General features: G+C 44.0%; 1 protein-coding gene across 1 annotated transcript in view; it reads right to left on the bottom strand.

The window, feature by feature from the left end:
• Positions 1-17,628, bottom strand: part of tecpr1a (tectonin beta-propeller repeat containing 1a) — a 114,591-nt gene that overhangs the window by 51,220 nt on the left and 45,743 nt on the right. The window contains exons 23-25 of the mRNA XM_084322326.1: positions 17,314-17,433; positions 14,343-14,492; positions 10,576-11,205 (exon numbers count right to left, since the gene is read on the bottom strand). Coding sequence (XP_084178452.1) covers positions 10,576-11,205; positions 14,343-14,492; positions 17,314-17,433 — 900 coding nt within the window. The remainder of the gene's footprint in view (positions 1-10,575; positions 11,206-14,342; positions 14,493-17,313; positions 17,434-17,628) is intronic.

Raw genomic sequence — 17,628 nt, forward strand, 5'->3', positions numbered from 1 at the left:
AATTGATCTGCGACTGTGACTAAATACATAGTGCGGGGGGGGGGGGGGGGGGGGGGGGCCTGGGGGCCACAGGAGCGGCAGAAACTGAACAAACGAAAAGTATAGAAGATAATGTTTCCACACTAACCAGCAGCAGCAGCAGCGAGGTTTGGTTGATTAGATACAGTGTACCTGTGGAGGAAGGAGTAACACACACACACACACACTCATGTCTACAAACACACACACACACACACACACAATCATGTCTACAAACACACACACACACACACACACACACACAGACACACACACACACACTCACGCGCACACACACACACACACACACACACACACACACACACACACACTCATGTCTACAAACACACACACACACACACACACACAATCATGTCTACAAACACACACACACACACACACACACACAGACACACACACACACACACTCACGCGCACACACACACACACACACACACACGCACACACACTAATTTCTACAAACACACGCACACACACACACACACGCAGACACGCACACACACTCATTTCTACAAACACACACACACACACACACACACACACGCACACACACACACACGCACACACACACGCACACACACACACACACGCACACACACTCATTTCTACAAACACACGCACACACACACACACACACACACGCACACACACTCATTTCTACAAACACACACACACACACACACACACACACACACACACACACACACACTCATGTCTACAAACACACACACACACACACACACACACACACACACACACACACACACACACACACACACACACACACACACACACACACACACACATTATTCTCAAGGACACCCCCCCCCCCGGGCTGGCAGTGTGCCTGGGAGTGTGTTTGCTTCTATAAGAGCTGGGAACGGCGCACCTGTAATACATAACTCTTTCACTCGATCCTCTCCAGACGTTTTTAGACGTTTGCCTAAGAGCAGCGCGCCGCTAATGTTAACATCGCTCACGGCGATCATCGGAGGAGGAGGAGGAGGTCACGGTTTGATGATCGTCTTTCCCGTCTCTCTCTCTCTCTCTCTCTTTCCTCAAGGTGTCAACAGGGACAGGGAGAGAGACGCGAGGACGTGGTCGTGGTGGGGCCGAGGACCGTGGGGGCCGCGGAGGCCCGTTACCGTCGGTGCTGCTCGGCGCGATGATGATGGGACACTTTTGCTCGAGTTCAAAATGTCAAGAGCAAACTGAAGAAAATGTGGGACACTTTCATTGTAAAAAAAAGAAAAAAAAAAAAAAAGTCTATTATCCCTTTCACTGCCACACGACAGAAGGTTAACCCTTTACTATCACACAACCGACGGTCGCCGTCGGTTGTGTGATAGTAAAGGGTTAGCCTTCTGTCGTGTGGCAGTGAAAGGGTTAACCGGCTGTCGCGTGGCAGTGAAAGGGTTAACCTTCTGTGTATATTGTCGCAGTGAAAGGGCTAACCGTTTGGTAGTGCGGCGATGAAAGGGTTAACACTGCATCACTGTTACCCCCTACACACACACACACACACACACATACAAACACAAACACAAACACACACACAAACACACCTACTTTATTCATCTCAGTGTGTGTGTAGGAAAGCCTAACTGCCAACAGTGTGATTGGTATACCGAGGGAAGGGCTGCGGCTCAACCAGTCAGGGTTACAACAGATATCCCACCGATAGGCAAAGAAGGGGCGTGGTGGTGGTGACCGTTATTCAGTGATGGTTGCCGGTGATGATGTCGTCCTCTGGGTGTGTAACTGTAATAATCACTTCCTGTCAAGAAACAGACATGATGGTTCTATTGAATTATTCAACCATCATCTGTGATCTCTGTGGGTGTTTGATACAGGTTTGAACATCCTAAAAAAAAATAACATTGTTACTGTACTATAGCTGGTGCGAAATTATTAAAGAGGAAAAAAAACATGTTTCTTTTTTTTTCAGCTATTGGAAATGATTGAATGGTGTTTATAATCCGTTTTTTTTTATCCACTTTTTCTCCTATTTTTCTATTTTTCTCCCATCCCAATTTCGTGATTCCAATTCTCCCCTCCCCTGTCTTGAACGTTGCTAGACTATGCCTCCCACTGGTCGGCTGTAGTGAGGATAGAAGCCTTGCATCACGTGTCCCCTCCGGTACACGAGGAGGCAGCCTGTCGCATCTTTTCACCAGACAGCTCGAACTCTCAGTGGCGAGGAGTAACGCGTGGGAGGCTCACGCTGCCCCCCGATACTTCCTGTCTCTGCTGTACAGGCGTCACCCAACCGACCTGTAGGAGTCGCTGTCAACAACGTCAAATCCCCCACCCACCGGCTTTCCCACCCTCTAACACTTGCCAATTGTGTTAGTATGACGGCCGGCCAAGCCGGTAGCAATGCCGAGAGCTGGGCTCGAACCCAGCGTCTCCTGCGTTAGTGGCGAGCGCCTTGCCCACTGCGCCACTCAGCCACCTAATCAGTGTTTTTATATGGGTAGTTCAGGGAGTGTTTAAAGTGGCATTTCAACCAAAAAAACGACGATGATTTATTTTGCACATAATCTCACAAACGTCCCAAAACTCTTAAGTCTTTTGCACGTGAATTTAGTTTGACAGATGAAACAGTCGAGAGTGAATGTGTTTGAATATGGCCACCAGGAGTGATGTCATCGGGGACATTGAATCCGTGTGTTGTGTGTTAGATTAAGTTTTTCATGCAGATGAAAAAAAATAACAACACCTTTGTTTTATAGGGACTGCTACTACCATATCATTACATTGAGCTGTAATCAACACAAGCATTCAATGTCCCCGATCACTAGTAGTGGCCATATTCAAACTCATTTACGCTCAATAACTGTCGAGCTAAATGAATGAATGAATGAATGAATGCAAATTCTATTTAACAGATTGCAGAATGGGTACAGTACAGTAGGCTACGGCTCAATACACACAATTGTTAAGAAGGGGATACAGACCAGAGAAAGACGTTTGTCTTGTTTACATCAGGGTCCCCCGTTTTCAATTCATAGTGACATTTATACACAACATGTGTATGTGTGCAAAACTGTTTAGAGTTTTTTAGGATATGTGTGTGAGATTATGTGCAAAATAAAATCAGCATTGTCTTTTAGTTTCTTTGGTGAATTGCCCCTTTAACGGAGAGCTTTATCGGGAGACACTGACTCCACACACACGTGCATCCAGTGGCGGACTGGCCATCGGGACGTTCGGGACGAATCCCGATGGGCCGGGACCAAAGTGGGCTGGTCCAAAAAAAAAAAAAAAAAAAAAAAAAAGATTATACTTTTTTTTTTTTTTTTTTTTTTTTTTTTTTTTTTACTTTTTACTTTTTTTTTTTTGGGCCAGTGTGTGGGCCAGTGTGTGGGCCACTAATGTGGGCCGATGTGTGGGCCAGTGTGTGGGCCAGTGTGTGGGCCAGTGTGTGAGTCGGTGTGTGGGCCACTAATGTGGGCCAGTGTGTGGGCCGGTGTGTGGGCCAGTGTGTTAGTCGGTGTGTGGGCCACTAATGTGGGCCAGTGTGTGGGCCAGTGTGTGGGCCGGTGTGTGGGCCAGTATGTGGGCCGGTGTGTGGGCCGGTGTGTGGGCCACTATGTGGGCCAGTCTGTGGGCCGGTGTGTGGGCCAGTGTGTGAGTCGGTGTGTGGGCCACTAATGTGAGCCAGTGTGTGGGCCGGTGTGTGGGCCAGTATGTGGGCCGGTGTGTGGGCCAGTATGTGGGCCAGTGTGTGGGCTGGTGTGTGGGCCAGTGTGTGGGCCAGTGTGTGGGCCACTAATGTGGGCCGGTGTGTGGGCCGGTGTAGTGTGTGGGCCGGTGTAGTGTGTGGGCCAGTGTGTGGGCCATATCTGGGCCGGTGTGTGGGCCATTATGTGGGCCGGTGTGTGGGCCAGTGTGTGGGCCGGCAATAAAACAATAAACAAGTTGCATAAACTAAATCAAATTAAAAATGATCACAGTTCTGGTTTGCCTTAAGATGCAGTTTAAGATGGGTCTTGAACATGGAGTATGTTTGTAGGGCACTCTCTAATCACAACTGGCAGGCTATTCCAGTAGTTACCACTTTTAACAGAGAACACAGTTTTTGCAATGGTAGTATACCGAAAAGGCACCTTACAGTCCCCTCTACTGATGGCCCTGGTGGTAATGCCAGTGTCTGCTTTCTGTTGGATGAACTCATTCAATGGGGGAGGGGCAAGTCCATGCAGAACCTTGTACATGAAGCAAGTATATTTGAAAACTTGGAAATTCTCGAAACTTAGCATGTTATGTTTTTCTAAAACATTACAGTGATGAAATGAAATTTGTTTCCTATCAAATACTTTTATGGCTTTTTTGTAGAGTAATTATATTGGTGTAAGAGTAGTGACATATAAAAGAGACCAGTTGATAAAACAGTAGGCCTACTCGATGTGTGATAAAATCATTGAATGCAGAAACATCCTTGCAGCATTAACTGGCAGGCAGGGCCTGATCTGCCTGAAGTTTTCGATGTTAAACTTGACTGTTTGTCACTTTCTTCACATGACTTTTTGAAGGTCAATGTAGAGTCCAATGTGACCCCAAGATACTTGAATTAATGTACAATGTCCAGCTCCGCCTCTCCCAGAAACACATTAGAGTGAGTGACCTCTACTGGTGACTTTGTGAACATCATACACACTGTTTTCTTGGTGTTAAGTGAAAGACATGCTTTTGTTAGCCAGTCTTGAATGAGACATGAGACATCAGTGAATGAGATTCACGTTTCCTCCCAACCGCGAGTAGGCCTAGAAGCGCAGAAATGGAGAATGCAAAAAAAGAAAGGGTGGAGCTGAAAAAGCTAGAATTAAAAAACTAAAATTGCTAGTAAAAGACGCAGAACAATGTTCTAAAATTACAGACATGTTTACCCGCTGCTGCTGCTAATGATGATGAAGTTCAAGTGGAAGGAACCAACAGTAACATGACAGGTGCATGCAGTAGCCTAGTGCATATTCTACTGTTGGTGTCTGCCGGTTCATGAGGGCTAGCTAGCCTATACTAGCTCTTGCAGTGATTTCAGTCATTCTATTACAAGACAATGTGCTTTCCGTATTCCTGATTCCTTACAGCACGTGGACGTAAATAGTTGTGACTTGTGATGTTTTTTCTCTGACTAAAAGTTTAGTTAGCAATGTTAGGACTAGTGCCCACCACAGCATCAGAAGCTAAAGTGCTAACCTAGAGAGCCAATCAGAACCTAGGACGGGTTGCAAATTAATCGGCTACTAATATTATAATAGTAAATACTAAAATAAAATACTATTATGTTCCCTTCCAAATTTTCATGTTGATATAATATTGGTAATCTAATTGATTGAATTGATTAGTTGCCATTTTACATGCTTAAATAAGATGTACCTTAGAATTCCCAACTGTTAGCCATGTTCTCGATCTGTATATGATTAGTCTCATCTACATGTTTGTAAATAACCACAGCTAACTAGCTTAAGCTAACAACTAGGTCAACTACTACCCCGTAGTTAAACATATGTGATTGCATATAACAGCTAACTGCTAAAATTTGTAAAGCTATTTTTGAAAACTACAGGGGTGAATAATACTGTTTTCTTTTGCTATTTTCTTTTAGAATACTGTTTTGGAGTCTTAATTTTTAAAATTTTTCTTTTTTTTTATCCACTTTTTCTCCCATTTTCTACATTTTCTCCCATCCCAATTTCGTATCATCCAATTCAACCCTCCCCTGTCACGAACGCTGTTTCTTGCCTCCCACAAGCCGGCTGCAATGTGGACTAAGTCATACATAGCACAAGTCCCCTCCGGTACTTGAGGTAACAGCAGTCGCATCTTTTCACCTGCACAGCTCGATCTCTCAGTGGCGAGGAGTAACGCGTGGGAGGCTCACGCTGCCCCCGACACTTCCTGATTCTACTGCGCAGGCGCACCAACCGACCTGTAGGAGTCGCTGTCCACAACGCCCAATCCCCACCCATCAGTTTCCCACCCCCTAATACGGCCAATGTGTATTAGTATGAACGACCAGCTAAACTGAAAGCAATGTGGAGCGCTGGGCTCGAACAGGCGAGCCCAGCGTCTCCAGTATTTGTGGCGAGCGCCTTGCCCACTACGCCACGTAGCCGCCAATTTTTTAAATTTTTGTTAAGAATATAGGACAGGCATATATAAGCATTATGCTTCAGTCTGTACCTTTTCAGTCACTGTAAAATCAAATATTGTTAAATGATGGGGTATATTGTATTGTGTGAGATGATGACTGAATAAACTACTACTACTACTACTACTACTTTGGGTGTTTTCAAAAGGCTGAAAAACGCTGTATGAATTCAAGCCATTATTATTGATTGCTGATGTTCTTCTTATGCAGTTGACTCTGAGGAAAGAGAGAGCGCCCAATCCAGCACAGCTGACCCTGAGGGGAGAGAGAGCGCCCAGTCCAGCACAGCTGACCCTGAGGGGAGAGAGAGAGCCCAGTCCAGACAGACAGACAGACAGACAGACACACAGAGAGAGAGACAGAGAGAGAGAGAGACAGAGAGAGAGACACACAGAGAGAGGGAGAGACAGAGAGAGAGAGACACACACACAGAGAGACACATACATAGAGAGAGAGAGAGAGAGAGAGAGAGAGAGAGAGAGAGAGAGAGAGAGAGAGAGAGAGAGAGAGAGAGAGAGAGAGAGAGAGAGAGAGAGAGAGAGAGAGAGAGAGAGAGAGAGAGAGAGAGAGAGAGAGAAAACAGGCTCTTGGAATGGGTGTCTGGGAGGAAGTGGGGGGTCTTTCAATGTTGATTAAACGGCAAGCAACTAATGTCATGAGTGCCAAATTAAAGGACAATAAATCCAATCTAACTGAAATTGTGTAGCACAGACCTTTCTATTAGGGATGCTCGATATTGGCTTTTTTACCGATACCGATATACCGATATTGTCCAACTCTTAATTTCCGATACCGATATCAACCGATATCAACGGATACCGATATATGCAGGGTTTCCCGCCCCAAGAAATGGAATAATTTCAGGTAATTAACATTACATATCTCTTGTTGTGGAATTAACACAACATTATGCATACTTTTGACAATAAATAAAATCAGAATTGGTTCTTACTTGCTTGCCTGGGTAAATAAAGGTTATAGAAATGTAAATAAAATATTATTTCTTTAAAACCGATACCGATATTTTTCGATATCACATTTTAATGCCGATATCGGCCGATAATATCGGTAGGCCGATAATATCGGACATCCCTACTTTCTATGGATCAAAACCTCAATATTATTATGGTGTAGTTAATACTTCATGTATCCTTAATCCCTAGGCTAATGAGGCACTAAGATGTTAGTAAAAAAAAAAATATGCCAATGACGGGAAGTAACGGTATATGTATGTGTGTGTCTGTGTGTGTGTGTGTGTGTGTGTGCACTGTGCATGAGTGCACATCTAGGGGCGGTGTGTAGATTTGGTCTCCCTGATGTTGACTCCTTAGCCACAGCCTTGGGTTGTTTAATACTGGACAAGTGTTTCATAACGCCCGTTGTGTGGGCCGGTTTCGGGGCCGGTGTGTGGGCTGGTGCGTCTGAATGTCCCGGGCTGAATTTGTGTCCCAGTCCGCCACTGCGTGCATCACAGACCAGACCGCTGTGTTTAAACGTGGCAGTTAAATGAGATAACAATTCAAACTAAGCCCCCCCCCCCCCCCCCAGCTGAAAATCGGCTTGAGGGAGGAATAGGAAAAAACGACTATAATTATGGCTGTTTCTTTCGACACATTTTTCAACTCGGCAGTTATTGTAAAAATGTCTATTATTATTCCTCCTGATGATCACAATGATCCGGGTTTAGCTGAATTGTATAATAAAGCACATGATGTGAGTGAGTATATAATGTGACATTTTGGCTGACGGTGACCACAAACTCAGTGGACAATGTGCGACGGTCGCCTCGTCCTCCCATTGGCGCAGCGAGCGCTACGTGTACAACAGGTACCTCGTGACTGGTCTCTCCTCCTGTGACGAGAGAGAGAGACCCGACCGCTGCTCTCACTCCCTCTCTCTCTCCACCACGCAACTTCATTATGATGATGATGATGATCATGATGATGATGATGATGATGATGATTTAACTGACGACTACTGCTGGGTGATTTCGGTTTGGTGTGTCCATAACGTTGTTTCAGCCTGGACGGGAATCTTTCTTTTTTACTTCAAAGCAAAGGTAACGTAAAAAAAAAACTCTTCCACTGTGTTAGTATTAGTATGATTTGTTTGTTTATCAGTCAAAGTCACCTTTATATTGTCAATTTTCATACAGAAAGTTGAAATTATATGTTTCCCTCATTTCCACCTGTATATGAAAAGATACAGACAATATAAACAAAAGTAAAAATGTCAGACACATTTATACAAACACACAATATACAGGACTGCAATATATGTACAATATAAACAATGAATTAAAATGAGCTATAAAGTGATCTTAGTGCAGCAGCTATATAGTGATCTTTTCCAGCAGCAGCAGCAACAGTACTGGTTAAAGTGCAGGGAATAAAATAACTGGGGATTCATGAAGCTTGCTTTTCAGTTATAGTTTAATTAAAAGTGATCTTCATAATAATATGCAGTAAATAAAGACGGAGAAAGAGAGTCCCAAATGCACGGCGATAGAAATATATTTAAAGTTTTTAGTGTCTGACTCCTTTCGGTTGTGTCTGGCCGGTTCTAATCTATGTAAAGCAGTTTTTAGTGATATGTGTTAACTTACACTCCTGCTAGTAGTAGAAGACCTGCCATCAAGTCATGTTTCACTCCTAGACATCCACGTGACGCATGGCCATAATTGTGCAAATGTTTCTCAAATAACCACAAATTGCAAAACATGTCCAACCGTTGGTCATTGTGAGTCATCCAACTTTAAGCAGCATTATTATATATTTAATAAGCTTTCATTGGTTAAGAGCGCCTCAAGCCACCAAAACTGTCTGTGGGCCAACATCAGTATTATGTGGTGTTTTGAGTGCTGTTGTATCTGGACTGTTTCCTGTGAGTGTAACCTTGAGGTGATTATCTGAGGCCGGGCCGCAGGGATAAGAGAGGCGTAGATTAAACAGCAACATCGTGGTGTTTTCACACACGACCACACTGTGAGGCTGATTAGATAGAGAGCCTGCCGTACAGAGGATGTAGCAGGGCTCTGTTTCACAGAGGAAAGCGTATTCAAATACAATTTCAAATCAACCAATTTCACTACCATGAGAAAACACTGCATCTCGATATGTGGAGTGAAACTGTGGAACAGTCTAAATGTGGTGCTAAAGCAATGTCCAAACATGAGACAATTCAAACTGATGTATAAGGAAATTATGTTCACAAGGTACAGGGATGAGGAAGGGACTTGATATTCACGGGTGTTTACATTTTTATTTTGTTTTCTATTTTATTTTATTTTATACATATATAGTTTTTGTTTTTTGTTTTGCATATATATATATATATTTTTCTTTTTCTTTTTTATGTTTAAAATAGTACACCCATTTGAGTAGTGGAAAATGGGTAGGATTAAATAAGTGTATACTTCTTCCTACTCCTTTTCGAACATGCAGATTGAGTTGTTTTGCTTTTTTGTTATTGTTTGTTGTATTCATTGCATGTTCGAAATAAAGACTTCAAATTAAAAAAAAATTAAAAAAAAGTTATTATTATTATTATTATTATTATAAATCAAATCTTTTTGTAAGGCCCGACAACACACGTTAATGTCCCCATGGGCCGGACTGGATAGGGTGACCAGGTGTCCCCCTTTTGGTTGTACTGTCCCACCATTTGACCGAATAATGTCCCACATATTGAGAGGATGTCCCTCTTTTCGAAGCAGCAAAAAAAAAAACATTGGTCTAAAAGTTTGAATATTTAAAACAGATGTTATAGGTGGTATAACAAGCCGGCTGCCAGTGCCAAGATGAACGTGGAGAGATATAATTCTGTATTTAATTTGTATTTATTTTGATTTAACCTTTATCGATTCGGTGAAGACCAGTTATTCTAATAAAAAAGATTTACATTATCTATCTGTCCCACCAAAATCTTACTGTTGTCCTGCTTTTGGACTTTTTGCATCTGGTCACCCTATTCTGCTTTATATGTACCCCTATATTACAGAGTGACAGAGAATATGCCGGATATGGCGACATGAAAACTTCTATTTTAAACTTGACGCTCCATCTCGGTCCACAAGATGGTCATCTATATGTTATATTGACAAGGCTTGACAACCGAGGTTCAAAGTTACCTTCATCTTTATTGGCTATTGGTTCACACGTCCGCTTCCTGTATCGGGCTCCAGGTTACCCTCCGTGTGTCTCGACTTCCTACTAGTGTGACATCGCTCGACTACGGCAACCAAGAGGCTCAAACTTAAACCTAATAGTAATACATCACAATCTATAGGAGCTCTATTCTATTCTATTTGATTGTCGCTTCTTACCCTGTTCTACCTCTCTCGTCTTCCAGGTCTGTTGTCTCTCTGTTGTGAGAGAGACCGCTCTGTGTGAGAGGGACGGCGAGGAGGAGGAGGAGGAGGCGGCAGGAGGATGAAGTCCAAAGGGAAGGCTGTCAAACCGTCGTCCAGGGAGACGACCTGGTCCGACCCGGAACCAGAGGAGACGGAGGCCGAGGAGCCCGGCTCCAGCGAGCAGGAGGAGGACTCCTCCGAGGCCTCGGTGCCGACCGGCAACTCCTGGAGGGGCTCCCTGAGGAGCGGGGCCCGGCGGAAGCGGCGAGGGGGTCCTCACGGTGGTGGAGGCGCTGGCGCTGGCGGCGGAGGGAGAGCGACCCTGGCCTCCTCTCACCGGCGGCGGCGGCGCCAGCACAGCGGCAGCGGACCCGGCAAGGAAGGAGGCGGCAGCGTGCGGCGCCTGGAGAGCAACGAGCGGGAGCGCCAGCGCATGCACAAGCTCAACAACGCCTTCCAGAATCTGCGCGAGGCCATCCCCCACGTCAAGATGGACAAGAAGCTGTCCAAGATCGAGACACTGACCCTGGCTAAGAACTACATCAAGGCCCTGACCACCATCATCCTGGGCATGACCGGGGCCTGTCTGCCCGATGACGGCGGCGGGGCTCCGTCGGAGGCCAGCGCCTCCAAGCTGCTCCAGTGCTACCAGCAGCACCTGGAGGAGGCGGGCGAGGAGGGGCTGACCCAGTACCTCACCCAGATCCACAGCTTCGGTCAGCTCAGCTAACACCCAGCGGCTGAGGGGGGCGGCGGGGGGGGGGGGGGGGGTAGCCTCGGTTAAACCGGGAGATATCCTGGGACATCTTAGCCTAACTGGGGTGGGTCTCCCCAGGCTTGTGAGTGAGGCGGGTATAGGTAGAGAGATGCAGGCAGCGGTAGTATCCAGGAAGGGCCTTTTGGAGCCACTTGTAAAATGACACCCGATTCCTAGAAGCACTGCGGTTTTTTTATCAGAGCCACAGCGGAGACAACGGGGCTCTGGTTGAAAAGTGATGTCGTCTGGAGGAGCAGCCAGACTAACCACCACTGGCGCTCAAAACATGACTCTTTGTAAGTTTGGTGGATTGACTTTGTCAACTGTGGCCTCAATATTAACATTAATATTAACATGTGGTTAGCGGACAGAAACTAAACAAAACAAGGAACGAATGGGAACTTCCTTGACTTGCCGTACAGTAGTAGCACACAATAATTTTCCTGAATGAAAAAAACATTGAACGTGGCCTACGACGACCGCCAAAATAAAAGTCTGAGTGACTGGATACAAAGACTGCAGATGAGGACAGTCGAATTCCCCCCCTGGACCACAAAGATACCTTCGGTAAAGCAGTGAATTTCATCGGTTGTTGACAGAAAAGACTATGATTATTATTGCTGTTTTCTTTTCCATTTCTTTCTTCTTGTCTTTTTAATTTAAACATGTGAGATCTGAAAGCTTGCTTTTCTTTTTCCCCCCCGCAGTTGTCATCTTATGTGTCCATAGCCTCTGGTCATAACCGCCACATGCAGGATGGTAGAATAAGCAGTCCTAGTTACTATTCAAATGTCCTTAAGGTAATTACATGTAGGTGGAAAAGCTGGTTTTGGGACCTTGGGACAGTTTGCCAATGATTTTCATCTACAGTAGTATGATATCACCAGCATGACACCGAGACGTACGTCTCCCCATGCTGACACCAGTAACAGGCCTCAAGTTGATGGTGGAAATATATTTGTTTTTGTGTCTTTATGGGTTTGCTTTGAGACAAAAAAAAAGAAAAAAGGTAGACGTGCATCATCAGAATGAATGAGAAACAATTTGAGGAGTTCTTATCAATAAACAACATTTATTTATTGACAACGACCGTATTTGACCATGCACAACACGACTGAGGAAAATATACAAAACAATGTCAATAGCCATTACAGTACCAACTTTTTATATGAGTTATTCACAGACGATACGGACCTCTGTACACCTCGATGAAGCAGACAATCACAAACGATCCATTATTTCTTTTTTTGGTCAATGCCCTTTCATCTCCCAGCAGCTATAACATTAACTAATGCCCCAAGCCATGAAGCTCGTCAGTCTTTTGTCAAAGTGGTTCATGAATATTTTGTAATCGAATGGTTGACTTCCTCGTTCTTCATAAAATATCTAAAACAAAACACCACCAACGAGATACCACCTTTATGACCTCCAACTTATATTCATATAACACTAATATCATACAGATTCATAACAAAAATATATCTTCAACCAACCCTGTCGGTGTGTTTGCGCCCCGCTGCCATTTCAGTCATTCTTCGACAGTCAAAAGGAAGTCAAAAACATGCGATATATATTTTTTAGGGGGGGGGGGGGGTCACATTTTCCTGAGAGAGAAGCAGGTCCACTTTCAGCACTTTTTAAACAAAAGACTTGAAACGCTACAAGGAATTCACAACTTGCCAAAATAGCCATCCAGTCCCAGTGTATAGTGGTGAAGCTCAACATTGCACATTATCCATTGGGAATAACACGTACAGTACATCAGCACAGTAATATCAACGTTACAGAAAACACGCGTCAGCTGGGAACACGGGCAGCTGGGGGGGGGGGGGGGGGTCATCAAACAAACACTATCTTTATATAACCAGCAAACTACTCCTGTCGTCACACATTAGGTCATGTCAGTTATCTTCTAGCTCACTGTTCAGAGTGAAGGTTTCTAAACCCGATGCCAGCAGGTAAAAAAAAAAATAACATTCTCACTTTCATGTCATATTTATGTCTTTTAGTACAGTGGTTCTCAAAGCCTTTCATGCCAACGACGACCCCCACATCGATTCATAATTGGACCCATTTGATAAGAGATCTGTGAGGATATTTGTGATTTCATCCAGAATTCCACAATAGAGAGAGCAGAATAGTCATCATTATTATCATACATGATCTCACTGTACTAACTTATAGTGAAGAAAATATTAGTGTTTTTGTACTTAAAGTACAGTTAAAAAAAAGAAAAAAGAAATCTCACTTTCATGTCATATTTATGTATTTTAGTGGTTCTCAAACCCTTTTATGTCATTGATTCATAATTGGACCCGTTTGATGAGATCGTGTCCCCAGAACCACTGTTTTTGTACTTAAAAGTACAGTTCAGTGACTGAGCAACCAACCATATAGTAGTCCCAACAACGCAATTAAAACCTTTTACCTCTAGCTAAAAACCTCAAAAACACATCTTTGAGTATCACAGGTACAGTATCAACCCCACCACCGTCAGCTTAAATAAACACAGTCCTACAGCTAAACTCACACACGCAGGACACAGCAACGACACGATCAGACAGAAACGTCTCATCTTGATAAATAAATAAAAGCAAATGCATTAAGACCGCCGGGTTAAATATCAACAAGTTGATGTTCGCTGACGTGGGGGGGGGGGGGGGACATCTGACTAACGGGGATAATGATGACGAGTATGACCTCACAATGCTCTGCTGTTAGTCCAGAGGGCGGCGTGAGGTTTTGTCTTTAAGACCGTGGTGTTGAATCAGCTGTCAATCTTCAGTGTTGACCATAGAAATGGAAGAGTTTCTAAATGGAAGTGACTTGAGGGAACAATTTTATTTCCCCGCCCACGCTAGGACTCCGTGTGTATGTATGTATGTATGTATGTATGTATGTATGTATGTATGTATGTATGTATGTATGTATTTGTGTAAATATTTATACTCTGATTATTTGAAAACAAGGTACAGTGGTGTGCATGTGTGTATGTGTGTGTGTGTGTGTGTGTGTGTGGTGTGTATTTAGTATCCCACAGCATTCCCATTGACCTCCGCCAGGTCCCGGACAGGGACAGGGCCCCGAGGGCCCCGCAGGGCCAGCATGGAGGGGTCCGTTAAGGAGGGCATGCGAACCCGGGGCGGCTCCATGGAGTTTCCTCTGATGGTGATGTGGTCCCAGCCGCCCTGTGACAGGAAGGGGCGGGGGGGTTTAGAGAGAATGACCAAACATGGATATATTTAGCCCAGGATTCAAGACACCATCTCACTACTATGGCAAGAACAAATCTAGTCGTTTGAATGATATCTCACAGATACAGACGCCCTTCGATTTAAAGGAAAACTCCAACATTTTGGGAAATTAGCTTATTTGCCATCTACCCTGGAGTTAGACGAGAAGATGCATACCTTTTTTCTTCTCTGTGCATGCAGTAGGAGTAGGAAGACGTTGGGAACTAGGCTAATGGAGGAACCCACTTCCAGTGACTGACGCTAAGCTAGGCTAACGGTGCGTGTCTTCCTACTCCTACGCATGCACAGAGAAGAAAAAAGGTATGTATCTTGTCTAACTCCAGGGTAGATGGCAAATAAGCTAATTTCCCAACATTTTGGAGTTTTCCTTTAACATAATAATCTCAAACATTATTTTGCCACTCTCTTATCACCAACTGATGTAACACAATAGTGCTTCTACCTATAATCAGTTCATGAATGTTTTTACATTTGCTGTTATGGGAGAATCATCAGGCACACAGGAAGTGATGCGTTTTACGTCAACAGCAGCAACAGCGGTTTGTTTGGAATGAATAGAAGAATTAACGTGACGTTTCAAGATGGAAAGCAAGTCAATACAGTGCAAAATGCAACAGCAATGATCGCTTGCAACAAGTTGAAAGTACTAAACTCCTTGGAGTGATGCTGGATTGCACTCTGTCTTGGTCTCCAGCATATTAATTATATTGTTTTGAAAATGGGAAGAGCAATTGGTATTTCCAGGAAATGTGCTTGTTTTGTTGCCCTTTTATGTCTGATAGTGCAATGTTTAGTTTTATATGTCATCTTGACTATTGCTCTGCGATGTGGTCATCTGCTGCCAGTGGTGACCTCAGGAAGCTCCAGGTGGTCCAGACAGGGCAGCATGGTGGTACTGGGCTGCTCACTAAGGTCTAATGTGAACCGTATGCATGCCTTGGCTTAACGTTGAAAATAGATTGTATTTTTCTTTTTTTTTTAGATAATTTTTTTTGAGTTTTATTGCTTTATTTCTACTGGGCAGTCCAGTAGAGAGAGAGACAGAGGAGGAACGGGAGACGGAGTGGGGGGAAGACATTCGGCAAATAACGACGGGTTCGGGAATCGAACCCGGGTCGCGCGCGCCATGCGGTTCGCCACCGGGGCGCCCCGAAAATAGATTGTCTTTTAATACACTTGTGCTGTTCAAGTTGGTCATGAGCAGTAAAACTCCTGTTTTTATACATAGACAGATTGTTTATAGTAATACTGTGCATGATCATTACACTAGAGGTTCCAGTAGTGGGCTACTTGAATAGCCAGGTCCAAAAACCAACGCTTTAAGGAGATCTTTTATTTTCAGAGCATTAACTCTTTGGAATAACCTGCCTCAAAACCTCTGCTGCATTTACAGTAGATTCACTTTTTTAAATTGTATTTAACACTGTAAAGTATATATATATATATATTTTTTTGCCTGCATGTCATTTTAGCCATCTTAATTGTTAGTTTCATTATGTGTGTTGAGTACTGACTTTTAATCATTTTTTTTTGCAATAATAATTGTTTTTGTATGTTTTTTTTGTGTGGACCCCAGGAAGACTAGCTGGTTGCTATGGCACCAGCTAATGGGGATCCGTAATAAAATCAAATCAAATTTGTCACCAGTAGGTGTCGCCAAAACAAACAGAAATGAGGATCTTGTGGATTAGCGCTTGAAGGTCCTTACACTGTGAATGTTCACTACTATTACCATGTGCTTTGTTAGTGTCTAGAGCTGAGTTCAAGTTGTAAACAATGAGAGAGCTCGTCACCGATCCCATACACGGTCTCATTCCTATTGTACAATAACTTATAGTTATATAGTCGTATAGGGTATCTGACTATCTGCAGGTTTCAACAAGTTACATTTAAGACTTTGTAATACCACTTAGAGCCAAATTTAACACCAATTCCACACTAGTAAAGAAAAAAAAAACACATAGCGACACTGAACTGGTGGCTGGACTTGCGGCACTTTTAATTTAAATGATTGCGTGTTCCGACGGCGGCTGGGTGGCGTAGCGGAGATTGCGCTCGTCACCAATGCAAGAGACTCCGGTATCGAATCCCAGTCTCAGTATTGCCTTCGGCTTGGGCCGGCCGTCATACTGGCTCATTTGGCAGAGTCAGCGGGTGGAAGTCGATGGGTGGGGATTGGATGTTGTGGACAGTGACCCCTACAGGTCGGTTGGGAGACGCCTGCACAGCAGAGACAGGAAGTGGCGGGGGTAGTGTGAGCCTCCCACGCGTTACACCTCGCCAATGAGAGTCCGCGCTGGCAGGCGAAAAGATGTGACAGGCTGCCTCCTCGTGTGCCGGAGGGGACACGTGATGCAAGGCTTCTATCCTCTCTACAACCGACCAGTGGGGGGCATAGTCGAGCAATGTTCAAGAAAGGGGAGAGGAGAATTGGATACACGAAATTGGGATGGGAGAAAAATAGAAATTAAGGAGAAAAAGTGGATCAAAAAATAAATGATTGCGTGTTCCATACAAGCTCTCACCAGATGCACCAACCTAGCAAAAAAAACAACGACTTGAATATAAAAACATTTCATATATTTAATATTATTTAATCGGGCTGCCCCCCCCCCCCCCCACGTTAAAAAACCTGTGCAAATTAAATTGAAGACTTTTTAATACCTGTTAAAGTCTTAAATTGAGAATTACGAATTCAATTCAAATACTTTTTAAGACTTTTTAATACCCCACAGATACTTGGTTATGGTCTTACCCCTATGCCATAGTCCCAGGACTGTCCTTTGGGCTCCACAGGCAGGACCCCCAGGCGATGGCACACCGTCCCACAGCTCAGGCCGTGGCTGCCCTGCACCTTGTCTGCTATGATCCACACCTGGAGAGGAGAGGAGAGGTTCACTTATTTTACCATTACTTTGTTATGATGATATCTTCATCATCATCATTTCATTTTCTTTTCTTTTTTCCGCACATGGTAGTGTATTACAGTACCGGTACATTACAAATTCCTATAATTAATTTAGTTATTATAATCAAATACACCCATAAGCGAAAAGGAGCAGGAAGAAGA

Source organism: Notolepis coatsorum, assembly GCF_963971535.1.
Source record: "Notolepis coatsorum genome assembly, chromosome: 10".
NCBI classification, from domain to species: Eukaryota; Metazoa; Chordata; class Actinopteri; order Aulopiformes; family Paralepididae; genus Notolepis; species Notolepis coatsorum.